Source organism: Falco cherrug, chromosome 8 (genome assembly GCF_023634085.1).
Source record: "Falco cherrug isolate bFalChe1 chromosome 8, bFalChe1.pri, whole genome shotgun sequence".
NCBI lineage: Eukaryota > Metazoa > Chordata > Aves > Falconiformes > Falconidae > Falco > Falco cherrug.
This window is the reverse complement of record NC_073704.1, coordinates 38642752-38656267: the sequence shown is the minus strand read 5'-3', so window position 1 is coordinate 38656267 and position 13516 is coordinate 38642752. Positions and strand designations below refer to the sequence as shown.

At 39.5% G+C, this 13516-nt stretch overlaps 1 protein-coding gene across 4 annotated transcripts in view; it reads right to left on the bottom strand.

Annotated features, from left to right (window-relative positions):
- The window catches only part of ARHGAP15 (Rho GTPase activating protein 15), a 332925-nt gene that overhangs the window by 310398 nt on the left and 9011 nt on the right, over positions 1-13516 (bottom strand). For all 4 annotated transcript variants that reach the window (XM_055719343.1, XM_055719344.1, XM_055719341.1 and 1 more), the window contains one exon: positions 5205-5384. In XM_055719343.1, coding sequence (XP_055575318.1) covers positions 5205-5369 — 165 coding nt within the window. In that variant the 5' untranslated portion in view covers positions 5370-5384. The remainder of the gene's footprint in view (positions 1-5204; positions 5385-13516) is intronic.

Here is a 13516-nt window from a genome sequence, read left to right as displayed (position 1 = left end):
TAGAAGAAAAAAAAAGGGGGGGGGGGGGGGGGAATCAGAAAAACAAAAGGCTTGTTCTCAGCCTGAAAATATGCCTGCACACAAAATGTTGGTCCTGAAAAAGTGTTGTCAGGCAATTTGCATTGCTTACCGAAGGTAAAGTGAACCCTAAACTATTCTAATGCCTTAGTAGTCTACTTTCAGTCTCTAAGTTAAAGGACTTTATGCTATGTAGAACGCAGGTGAGCAGGTAGCGGCACACCTGGGAGCAGTGCCCCGTACACCCTGACCCCGCTGCCAGAGCTCCCCAGGTCGGGAGCAAGGGGGGTTGGGGGCACGTACCAAAATGGATGAAAACCTCAAGTCAAGGGTCGAATGAGTCAATCTGCAAGCATGACACACACCAGAGAGCAGATCTGAGTTTTGAAAGCACAAAACCGGTTTGAATACAGTAAGGGGGCATATGACACACTTCACTTCTCATTTCCTGTGCCAGAAAGGAGAACGGCTGATGTTACTCAACAGATTTTTTGCTTTTTTTTTTTTTTTTTTTTTTGGGGGGGGGGGGGGAAAGGGCATGATATTCATGTTCAAGAAGTAAAACTGGACTGTTTATGGACTCACTGCTTTCATACCTACCCTGAAGTATCTGGGGTGAACAACGTACAAGCTTGCATTTATTAACAATTATCACACTTGTCATGGGAAGCTCACATTTTCCTACATCTGTTCCAGTGCTATTATATGGTTTGTGTAACACCTTAAAGGGAACGCAGCTACATCCTTACAGTGATAAATGTAAGGGCATCTATAATGTAGTAGTGTGCAATGATTACATTTGCAGAGAATAAAGCCAGGGCAGTCACTATCAGAACACAATAAAGAGAGTATATTTCCCCTTCCACTTCAAGGGTACCCAACTATGACAGGAGAAGGTTCTCTGCTTTTAGAAATATTTTGTCGAGACTTTTTTTTTCCTCCAGGAAAAAAAATAAACTGGGGAAAAAAGAAGGAACCCTTAAAAACTTTCCCTAAATAAACTATACTATAAAAGAAGCTCTGATGATCTCTCAGAGATTGAAATAATCCATTTTCAGCTAAAAGTACCCATAGCAATGAAACTGAAAATACTCTAAAAGAGGGCTGGAGACTGTCTGTAATTAACATTAAACAGATAACATATTTACGAGGAAGTCAAAATATTTTGGAAGCCGATAATCCTGTAAGCCTTAACATGGTATAAAAACAACAAATAAATGCAAAGTGTTACTGTTACACATGCCTGCCTGATCAATGGTTTTCACATATTGATCTATAAATGGAGTTGACAGTCTGTGTTGGCTGCACATTTTCCAAGCAGCTCTATTTTTGTACAAAACCAATACGGGCAATTACCTTTGTTTGAGATGCCAAGTCTTATCAATTCAATGTGATTTAGTGTCATTTTAATTAAATATCAGGATCTACTTCAGGACAATCTATACAAACAAAGCCTCAAACTTGACTATAAGCTTGATTTGAAGTAAACATGTACAAGCCCTGCAATTTCAAAATATGGCTCAAAAACTCTGCTAAACAGAAGGCTTATATTTTTAGCAATTTTATTTCTGTCTTTTTGGCTAGCCATAACTTTGGCAACTGTTCTATGATCACAGGAGTAAGAAACAAAAGAAGATTGCTTCCCGTTTCCCTGATAATGTATTAGAGAGATAAATAAACCCACCAGTTTGTGTAACCTAATCAGAAAAAGCTCTAATACATTAACATTTTGGAATGTCTAAATAGGTTCTATTTCTTAATATAGGCACCAATAAAAAAAGACATTTCATTGTTTGAAGTTGTTGTGAATGAAGCAAAATGCACTTCCATGGGGTTTAACAGATGAAAATAGCAAATATTCATTTACATTGCTAGTTCAGACACTAACATTAAGCACAGAAAGAGCCCTTGCTTACCACAGTCCATGTCCGGCTTCATGATTTGTGCTCTTTAAACTCTACATTAATATCAATTTCAACCTTTGCACAAAGCTCAAGCATTTCCATCAAAATAAATAACCTAAACCCCCAAGAATCTACATTGAGCTTTTGCATCAGTTAGCTTATGCATTCTGTGTTTGCATCATCACTCCTATAAAATGCACAAGTGCATGTGGCCCTGCTGATGTATGATGCAGACCCTTCTTTGTCACATTATAGAAAATAATCTGTCCACCTTTAAAAGTATAGCCCCAGGTGTGCTTACAAGCATCACAGCAAATGCTTCAGAATACAACAAATCCCTTAGAGAAAATTATGTATTTTCCTCTCTGTAAATCACCAGTCATCTTCCTAGTTTTGTGCCTGGATTTTGCCCTTTATTGTCCGGAGCGTTCATTTTTTTCCTCATACATTTTAGAAACACGTATTTCTATCAATTGTTTAAAATGTGCCAAATGCCCATTGCCTTAATCCACTGAAGTCAGTAGGTTTTGCATAAGTTGAGGAAAAAGGATTTGACCCATTTATTAATAGCACATAGAGTACAAGGCATATGCCGAATATGGGCTGCGAAAGAGTCATATGGAGTCCCTATTCAGCTATTTCTAATTTTTAGAGAGGAATCTCTCCAATGACCGGACAAAAATATTCAGTCTGTGTAAAATGGAAAATAAGCACAATCAGTGGATACCTTATAGATTACATCCATCATCTAAACAAAGGTAGAGTGTCGAAAACAGAAAATTTCCAACTAGAACGATCAGGATAAATCCTTTTTATCTTCTAACACAAAATAATTAGCTTTGCTTAACATACTGGGAATATGCATCTTTAAGCGGGGATCCGTGTACCTTTAAATACAAGAGCGAAGACCGTATGTCGAGTGCGCTGGAAAAGAGCGTCACGAATTTTAAAACAAGATTACTAAATATAAATCTATATATCCACAGGGATATATGTGTGTGTCTGTACCACATTGGTTCAACCCAGCTTTTTCAAGGCACTTGGGCAGGCAGAGCCTGCTCTCCTCCATTGCTTCCCCCAAAATCCTGCTCGTCACACGCACAGATTCAGGCATGTCAGGTGCAATCAATACGCGCAACTGATATTTCACCGCTCTTTTAACTTGAATCTCACTGCATTTAACGCACGTCTTTGAAAACATTTGGATCCTTCGGAGTTCTGCTTTTAGTTTGGGCGTTAGCAAACAACTTTAAGAGGCTTATTTAAGTAAATACGCCAAAACACTTTCAGTCTGTCAATATCTAGTCAGAAAATTCTGCATGGCAAAAAGAGATGAAAAGAATTAAAATAGAAAGGAAATTAGTAGCATGGCAAGCTTTCAATCTATTATGCCGGAGCCAAGTTTGCTTGGTAAAATGACATATACTCAGTAAAATTCCGCTTTTATATAATTAGCTACTAAACAAATGTAACACAAAGCAACTTTTCAGCTCTCAGCCAATGAACATATATTGTACCTGCTATGGTTATTGGAATGCAGCAGTGAATATTTATGTCTAATTTAACTTTTAAGAGCCCTTGCTCTGTAACAGTCCAGCATACTATCCCCAAAACTAAAGTTATGTAACAAGGTAATATCAACAATGAGAAACTGCATGATAAAATCCTGCCCAAAAGTGAAAAATGCTAATTTTGTCTCATTTAGCAGCTGGATACAGAAATGCTCATTAGTTTTAAGAGGGTTAATCCTTTTAACTTTTGCATATTGATATGCCAATTATGCCTAATTGTACAAGAGGCATCAGTCAAGGTAATAGTGCATAAACACATGAAAGTTATTAAGTACATCCCAACATGTAATAAAGTAGGTGTTAATTGGTAGCTGAGTTCTGCAGGCTATTGAGGTGGATAATTCATTGAGAGATGGATCACTTGTAATTTCTCTACATAATTCCTTTTGCAGTCTCATGCTGTGATGTTTTCATGCTTGTCAAAAACAACTGCAGCCTAGTGCCTTTTGTTAAACACAGCCAATAAAATATGTTAGGCATCATTAAATATACTTAACTTTTAAACTTTTTCAAAGGTACAGTTCTTCCTGATAATACATTATAGTATTGCCAGTAAATTACTATAAGCATCATTTCAGGTTTGTAATGGAGGAACATTTCACGTCAGCTAAAAAGGAAGAAACATGTACAGTGTGTCTGAGGCAAACAGTATAGTTTAAATGGAAGGTAAATGAGTCTCTTATCAGCTGCTAAGATCTAAACAGATTTTTCTCCCTGGAAACGTAAGGTGAAATGAGTTAAGCTATACCAGGGAAATAAACGATTAAAATAATGTACTTCCAAATAAGTCTGAATGTTGAGCTTGAACTTTGAGTAAAAAGGGAAGAAAATACAGCTGTTATTGTGGGCTTCCTCCATTTAATAACTTTGTTAGAAAGCTGAATATTTCATAGGAATCCATTACATCAACAAAACAAAAAATTAATGGCTGGCATGGCTGTGAGAAGTGACTGAGACCTGGGACTGTGTCCCCAGCTAGCAGAGTTTTCTCCCTCATTTGCATTCTCAGAGAACAAAATGGATCTGGAGTCCAAGAAGTGGTTAACATTGCATAAATAATTTTGCAACATCATATGGCCTCAGCTGCAAGTTGCCACCATTACGGAAGAAAATTAACCAGGGGAGACTCATACCAATCAGTTTGTTTAGTAGCTCGGAAGGAGTACAGGGGCAGGGACGCAACTGGCAATAGAGTTCACCACTAACTATTTAATTTAAAAAAAAATGGTAATGTATAAAAGATGACTCAACTCTTTCAACTCTGTCAACTATTAAAATAGTGAGATAACTTCAGAGTTTGCTTTTTTAGAATTTGTTCATTCTTACAGCAAGACTTACTTTTGTCATGGACAAAGTTGTCCTTTATTTACAGAGCTGTAATTTCTATTTCTTTTCTTTTGTCTGCTTTTAAAGTTTGCCTTCTTGAGAAATCATGACATATACCTGATACTGTAAGTACTATTGTCTGCAGCAGACGTTCTTAAGTACGCTAATACCCAAGAGTTGAAGCTCTGAGTAGAAGCTATGGTTGCAGCCACTGAAGCCAAATTTGGTCTTTCATTGAAGGAAAATTGTTATTCCAATTCCTAGCCATACTCCTAAAAATGTATTAGTGCCATTAAACCCCACCTCACAAGGGATGATCATGAAATGAGTAACTTAACTGCACATAACTGGAAGACTCAGAAAATATTAGGAGTATTTTACTTACAGGCTCAGTGACTTTGATGTTCTCAGACAGAATCATAGATTTGCTTTGGCTCAGTCTATCATGGTGACTGTTGGCATTTTTGATCCTCATTTGAACAGCCCCCGTGCTGTGGTGGGAAGGATTAGGCTTTTCAGGGGCCGTATCAGAGGTTGTAGACCTTTCCATGGTTACTGGGTTGACCTGAAGAACATAAAATAAGAGCATTAATCTTGGGACCCTTCATACAAAAATGTGTCAATGCCAGTTCTATGTCATCATAGTCAGGTGAGGAAGCAGAGTTATCTCACTGGCAAGATCTTGATCATCTTTGAACACCAGGATAACTATCAGCTGTGTCAGCCTGTAGTTTTATTATTGTCCTTATCACTCACCCATCCAAACTGCCTTGGAAGAGTTAGTTTGTGTAAAAGATTATCCTTATCTCAAAAGCCATTCTCCTCTATGGTGTAATCTCCCTGCAAGCCTCTGCCACGTCCAGCTGGCAGCCACTACACTTTGTCTTTGGCCCTGCTCACACTACACATTTTAAATCTTGCAAAGGAAAGCGACATGCTGTGAAGCCAATTAACATATCTTACCTCCGCAGTCCGATACATGCATGTTACAAGTGCATTGTGGGGCCACGCTGCAACCCTGATAGCATCCTAGATTCAAACCCAGACCTAATAAAATTTCCTTTCGTTTTTAAGATTCTACCAACAGCACAGATGGGATTTTTGTTTCTCTGTTCATTATGAAGATTTTGAAATGAACAAATGGCCAAGGACGTCAGCTTTCAAGCCCTTGGAGGGACTGGGGGACACTTGTGCGGAACGACCTCCTTCCCTAGCAGTGCTGCTGGTCAGCCTCCTGCCTCGGCCTTAGTGCAACCCAACAACCTCTGTCCCAGCTATTCTAATCCCCCAAACATTCTTCATCAAGAGTTGCTTTATATTTCCTGTACAAAACATCAGGGCAGTGATGTGCAACACTTGCTGCTCCGTTCTCCTCCCCCACTAGTTCACCCTGGCACTACTATAAGTAAATCGTGGGTGAAGTCACAAGAAAACTTGCTATTTATATTGCTATGCAACCCTATGAGCAAATGTGTAAGGAGGAGATAGTATATAAGCTGGAATTGCTGGTTTCCTGACTATGGAGCCAGGCAAATGGAAATCCATTTAAGTGCAGTTATAATACAAACTGTTGAAAATCAGCATTTTCCAAATTGGTTTGAAAAGCACAACTTTTTCTAGCTACATCTCCCCAACCTCTGAAGACTCTAAAAGATGCAATTCCCTGATTTCAATAAAGTCCATTTCTAGGAAGGCGCCAGAGCGGAGGAAGATATGGTACCAGTGAGGAGGTGGGAGAGGGAGGTGACAAGCACTACTGCATGTCTCTGGGCAGGACCACAGCTGTTGTGCTGGTGGAAGGACATGGCTCTCACACCTTCACCCTCTCCTGGCCTCAATAAATCAATTCCTCCCAGGAAACTGCCTTAGGTGTAGAGGATGATAATGAGACATCACTCAGTCACAGAATGGTTGAGGTTGGAAGAGACCTCTGGAGGTTATCTGGTCAACCTCCCCCTTCTCAAGCAGGACGACCTAGAGACGGTTGCCCAGGACAATGTCCAGAAGGCTTTTGAATATCTTCAGCAGTATTTAAACTCATACAGCCAGACATATGTAAATATGAAGAAACACAGTGCTCCTGAAGAGAGAAATGCAAAGAAGTGCTTCAATATTAGCCATTACACGTTTAACCTTATGTGCCATGATAGGAACAATAACTTTAATAAAAGCAACAGTAAAGCTTATACCCATTGGCTGTTTTCCACACTGAATTAGTTACTCAAGGATCCCTACAGAAGTTCAACCAGGGAAAGAGAGGAGAAAAATTAGGCTAAAGTCGTTTCCTGCCACTCAGGAGTATGTGTGCCTATTTCTGCCCAGAGCTGGTGTACGCCGCTGGAGGAAACTTTTTCCGTGGACCTTTGGCAGACAGCACAGTGTGTTCTCCCTCCCTGAGACACCTCTCACCACCCTTCAGAGAAGTCACCGCTCAAACCCATGTCACAGGGACACTTTGCCATTTTGGCAGTAAGGTCTGCAGCAGCTCTAAGTAGGAAATGATTTTTTCCTCCTTCTAAACTTGGAGAGCCAAGCCATTTTGTATTTCATGTTGGTATCAAATCAAAATTCTCAACAGATTTTCAGTAGGCTCCAGGCTGGAGAGCTGATCAGACTCGAGAGACGAGAGCAACACTGGCTCTGTCACCGATCCAATGTTTGGCTGGAGCACATCTCTCAGATTTTTCTTCTGAATTCTCCCACCTATAAAGCTCTGACATATCTCTTCTTGTAAGCATTATGAGTTTTAATTAGGTAGTCTCTGTCTGGTGTTGTCAGTACATGATGTGTTAGAAAAAAGTTTAATAGTGTGGCAAAGTCATACCCTGGATCACAAATAGGAACACAAACAGTAAATGACAAGTCTGCAAAGACTTTTGAAAATTTTTATTCTAATCTCGTTGAACCTTAGTTAATTTTTCCCCAAACTGGAACTATTTCACCTACATCAGAGTATTTCAAGGAGACTTTCTGAGGCACTAAAATTACAGGAACCACCATAAGAGAAAAGAAAAAAACCCAAACCTCAACATTTCCACCACCAGATTTTGCTTGTCTTGGTGTAGCACACGGTGAGATCCTGTCAAATATGAAGGAGATCTTGCAAAATACAAAGGAAAGGTACAAGTTACAGAAGTCGCTCCCTTAGGATTTCCAGGTGGAAATCCTTTGCTGCCCCAACTCCATGAAGATTCCCAATAGCGTTATAGATTCCCTGCGTGCCAGTAGATGGCACCCTGAATATGAGCTCCACGAATGCAAGGGCGTTGCAGTCACATTTGCAAGAATTTGGGAGTACTTACACTCTGCTCTTCTTTTTTTTTTTTTATTTAAAAAAAAAAAAAAGTTTAAAAAATAATAGAGGGGAAGACAGTTGAGAAACAGATGAAATATTAACAGAAACCAGAAGAAGGATCTTATCTGATCCTTTTATGATTTGGTTCTTCCAAACTGTTATTAGCAGCGTCAGGGCCAAGTTGGGGCCAGTTTTGCAGGGGAATTCATTACACTTACTTTGGAAGGCAGAGCTGCCAAGCCCCGTGCAACTGCTTGTGAGGCACTCCATGTTCATTACATAATTAACTAATTTGCCTTTTGGCAAATAGCTAGCATCTGGAGATAAATTTTAGGTTTGAAACCTCCTACGGTTGATTTGCTGGAGAAAGGCATTAAACCAAGACAGACTTCCCCCTCCTCCCCTCGCCGTTGTTTATAGGGTTCCTGGAGCAAAGGGGCAGCATAACTTTAAGGCACTCACCTCGGAGAAGGGGGACAGGGGAACACCCTGAAAAATCCTCTTGGAAAAACCTGTTCTGGGGCACTGTGGAACAGAAGCAGCAGGTTGGATAAGGGTGGGGAAAAGTCAAGGAACAGTACCTGTACAAGAAAAATCCTTGACACTGGGCTGGATGGGTGATACAGGAAGGGAAAAGTGATCAATAGAGTGGGGGTAAAGGTTATACTGGATATGAGAAAGGAGAACTTTAATTTCCGGAGAGTGGGTAGGTCAGCTTACTTACAGGGCAAGAAACATCACTGAGCTGAAGGGACAAAAGCATCTTTCTGGGTGGGACAGCAAAACCAGTTCAGCTCTACACAGACAGCCACTTTGGAGGTACTTTCAGGAGTCCAAAAGCTGTCACCGAAGGGAGTTGTTCATCCTTTAAAAATTTCATGCAACCTCAGTGGGTCAATGCTTGCAGTCACTTTTCCCACAAATTGGTCCACGTGTTTGGGATGCTCAGGGAGGAGAGAAACCTGCCCCAGCAAGTAGCACAGCATCCCCAGAGTGACTCAGGTCGAACTGAAGCCACAGCTCAGACACCAGCTACAGCTGTGAGGTGGCTGCAAAACGGTCAAGTGGCAGCTGACATACCGTTACATTTGACATATCTGGCACATCAATAGTTAAGATCCTAAACCCCTAATTTCTAAATGTACAGTCAACTTGCAAACACATGGTATGGAAGTAATGAGTATTACAGAGATGAGAAACAGAAAGGTTATTGCAGATGTAAATCCGTGCACACAGCAAAGCCGTCCCGTTTCTGAGAATAAGGCCCAGTTAAAAGAGTAACAGCAAACTGTGAAGATCAGATCTCGGTCTTCCTCTCAAAGTGCTGGGTCTTGGCAAAACTATTTTCAAGAACATTTTCTGTAACTATTTTTTTAAAAACAGATTTTACAAAATCTTTATGTTCGATAACAGCAAAAATATTTCAATTATTTCTCATTTTCCTTTGATGGGGAAAAATATTTTTTGCTTTTTCTCCTCAGAAAGAGAAAGGAGATGATAAAGGAAATAAATTAACATTATTAACTTCCCAATGAAAAACAGCAAAACCAACCCTTCCTTTTTCTATTTATAATTTTCATGAAAAAAAAGTAAAAATATTCTATTTAGCTTTTTGAAAAAATTAAATATGTGAACTGTTCATCTTACTGCCATTCTTCTGACTCTGGTAGCTTAATTATGGTTTCCATCTTACAATGACAGCCAGCAAGTATTCCCCTCCTACAGCAGCTCATGAAGCTAAGAGGAAATTTCACATTGCATTTATAAGGATTTTAATCATTTTGACATGCTGCTTTGTCCAGAGTTTGATCATGTCATGAGTGGTCTGACTGGTATTACCCAAGAACTTTATGAGTTTTGGTACAGTATTGGTAAAGTTAGTATATAGGTTTTGTAAAATTATGTCTTGAGCTATGCCTGCATTTCCTGCAGCTACTGACAGTGCAAGATGGAATGCAAATGTTAACTCATTAGCAACTTGTACCAAGTAGTTGTAACAAGTACTTTTACCCAAGAAAGGAAAAAAATCTATCCATGATTAATATAATTTGTTGCATTTATTATTCAGGATTATAAGGGTAAAAAATTATGTATATTTTTCATTATTTATCAAGATAAACTTTTAATTTCTTCCGACTTTGCCCCTTATGACATATGCACCATTTTCAAGTCAGAAGCATAAAGAACATGAAAGTGCTCGACATGGATACATGAAAACACTGCAAAATTAAAGTGTTCATGTTACATTCACTAATTCCATTTTTCTACTCAAAAGCATACTGTACATGAAGAACATCCAATGAAACAATATTACAGAAGAATAAAAATCAGCAGTAGGTTCCCCATTACACTAGACCTGTGAGCCTGAAAAACCATAAAAATGGAAGAGGAAGTAAGAGTTAACAAATGAAAAAACAAGATAATGCCACACACGTGGTGTGTCAGAACATTCTTGTAAAGGAGAAAACATATTGCTGTGCCTGTGAAAGAAGCGTTTAAAGTCAACACACCTACGTAAATATTTCTGCTATTGGGCTTTGCTCTTAGCCTTTGCTGCACTGTTTGTTATCTCTGCTGAAGTGCAGCTCAGGGCGGTTAGTGCTTAAACACAAAACTGATGGAAATAAAAGGGGACAGATGAAAAAACTGTAGGTAAAGAGAAGGCATAACAAGTAAACAGCCACAAAGCTTTTTTCCAATTATTCTTATCTGCACTCTGTTGTGTCTTTTTTTTTTTTTTTTTTTTTTGGGGGGGGCGGGTGGCACACAGCTCTCACAGCTAACATCACATGTCTGCGCCCAGGGCATGGACACAAACAGCAAAGGCTGCTGAGTGATGCGGTGTCCTGGGCCAGTGCCCAGAAGTGTCCTGAAGCCAGTTTATCTGAGAACTAGAAAAATCCATTGTAATGAAAATACAATACAGATGTAACATTCCTGTGCCTTTCCCTTTGCAGAAAGATGTCTGGAATAATTTGTACTTAGGAAGCAGCATTAATTTCAACTGTCGGTCATATCTCTAGTCAAAGTAGGAGATCAGGAATGGCACTGCATCACCATTGCCTGGGTCTTTACTCTGGTTTTATCCTTTTATATCAGACAGACAATAAAACAGGACTTTGTGCTGAGTTCTACTGTAAAATGTAAAATGTAAACTACTGAGTTTCTGTTGTAAAATGCTAATGCCCTAAACCCAACAACTCAGTTCCCCTTACCCACCAAAACTCCAATCTCATCAGCAAACACCAGTGAGTTAGTTGATACATCCCAAGTCCTACAAAAGCCACGCTCATCAGCATTAATTATCACATCCCCTGTTAATTTCTTTACCTGCTGCAACCATATTAGGCTTTCAGTGGTGTCTCTCAGAACTGACAACACACTGAGCCAGGATCATGGGGGTCATCTTATTTCAGTGTTTAAAGGCTGGCTTTGTAGTCACTCTTTTCTACTCCAGTATTTGAGGACTTTCTGCAAATAAAAGCAGAAATGGCCCACAGAGTTCTTCAGGCAACTCTAATTTACATGTATAGTTACCAATGCCTCTCCTATGGGCAAAGAGAAGAGTAAACTCATTTTTCTGCTTTGTTTGTAATAATATCTCACTGCCCAGCATTTCTTTGTTACCATGTGTGGGATATGCTGCTCAGCACCATTATTCACAATTTTATTTATGCTGTGAGCTATCTAATCCAGTCTCTATGAAGGATGTACCTAAAAGTCAATTTCTTGACACAGTTTGGCCTAAATCATAGCAGACTTCCTAGGCAGTAGCCCAGTACAAGTAGTAAAGCATTTCCAAGCGTCCTTGTTAAGCAACTGTTTTGCTAAAGAAACTTTTATCCTTGAGATTTTAACTTGATCCTTGATATGATGACCATTTCAAACTTTTTGGTTTATTCTCTGATATTAAAGAAAGCGCTACATTTTACAATAACACTTAGTCAATAATTCTCACGATTGAAAAATCACAAAACCAGCTTAATATCCAGTAGGAACGAAGCATGGTATCATTTGAAATGATATCTCCCTAGTTTCTGCAATACAGGACATGCAGTTTCTGACAGGTCTTAAAGGTCTGATCCTGATCTCAGGTTCACAGTGAACCCACTGCAGCTGATGGAATTACAGCAAAGCCAAAGTAACACCAAGCACACCCAAAAAGGAACAAAAAAGCACATATTGCATTGTGGTGTCAGGTGTGGTGATACACTAAGAGGCTGCAAGAGGGAGGGACACCATTGCACCGTTGTACAGCAGCAACTCTGTTGAATTTTGGGTCTAAGAACATACTCTACGGTTGTTCTGATGACTGAATTCCGAAGAACTAAAGTGTTGAACTACAAGGCTTCTTTTCCCATTCCTGATAGCTACCACACATATTAGGAGTATGTGAATCTCTGCTTACAGTAGGTCACAGCCCCACGTGGCTGTGAAGTCTACACCGCACGGTATCTTACAGACTTCTACAGTTTGAAGCTTCAGAGATTTTCCTGCCCATTGACTGCAGCACTAAAAATATAAGTGACTTGCTGCTATGAAGATTGACTGCAGTCATCTTTTTTTGCAACTAGCAATAGCACCTTACACAATAAAAAAATATCAAAAGGATAAAATAAAGTAATTGAAGGCTGATATCAAGTCCCTCTTTCTAGCAGATGGCAGCAAAATGCCTTAACCAAATAGACAGTTTCAGTGGAAATTTTATTAAACTTTACAAATTGTTGCTTGATTTGTCTCAAAGACTGGATGGAGAGAGACATGAAGACAAAAAATTTAAACAGCTGTGCTAGACTGGCAATGGCTGTCAACGAGGATTTAAGCAGGGACCTAAAGTCCTCTTTTGTGTCATTCTGAGATGTTGTAAAAGATGATAGCTGAAAGCCCCAGGGTCTGTTCTCTGCTATACGTAGACCTTTAAAAATAGCAGGATCAGATGACAAAGAAAAACAGCCACCTGGAAAAGCTACTTGTACCCTATAGGGCAGTGACATGCTGTCTCTGAAAATGCTTTCATACCTGGATAGAAATGGCCTGAAAATTAGAAAGAGAAGAGGATGAGAGACTGTTACTATTCCAAAGTTGTGCAGATACAATGACAAACTCTTCACATCCATATTTAATGACCACAGACCCAACTCTCATCCTGTGATCCTCCATGACCTGCTGTCTACGGGACTTCCCTGCACAAACAAAAGCTTGCTAGGAAATATTGTTAGAAATATCACTAGGATATTCTTGGAAACAACACAAACACATAGGACAGGGTAAAAGAGCTTCCTCACATCAGGAAGTGACTACATATGGTCACGTCTCTTCTTGCATCACTTAGTTTCTTAATTATATTACATGTGAAGGTCTCAGGAAAGGTAACAGTTGTTTCAGGAGTTCGTCTGTCCCAA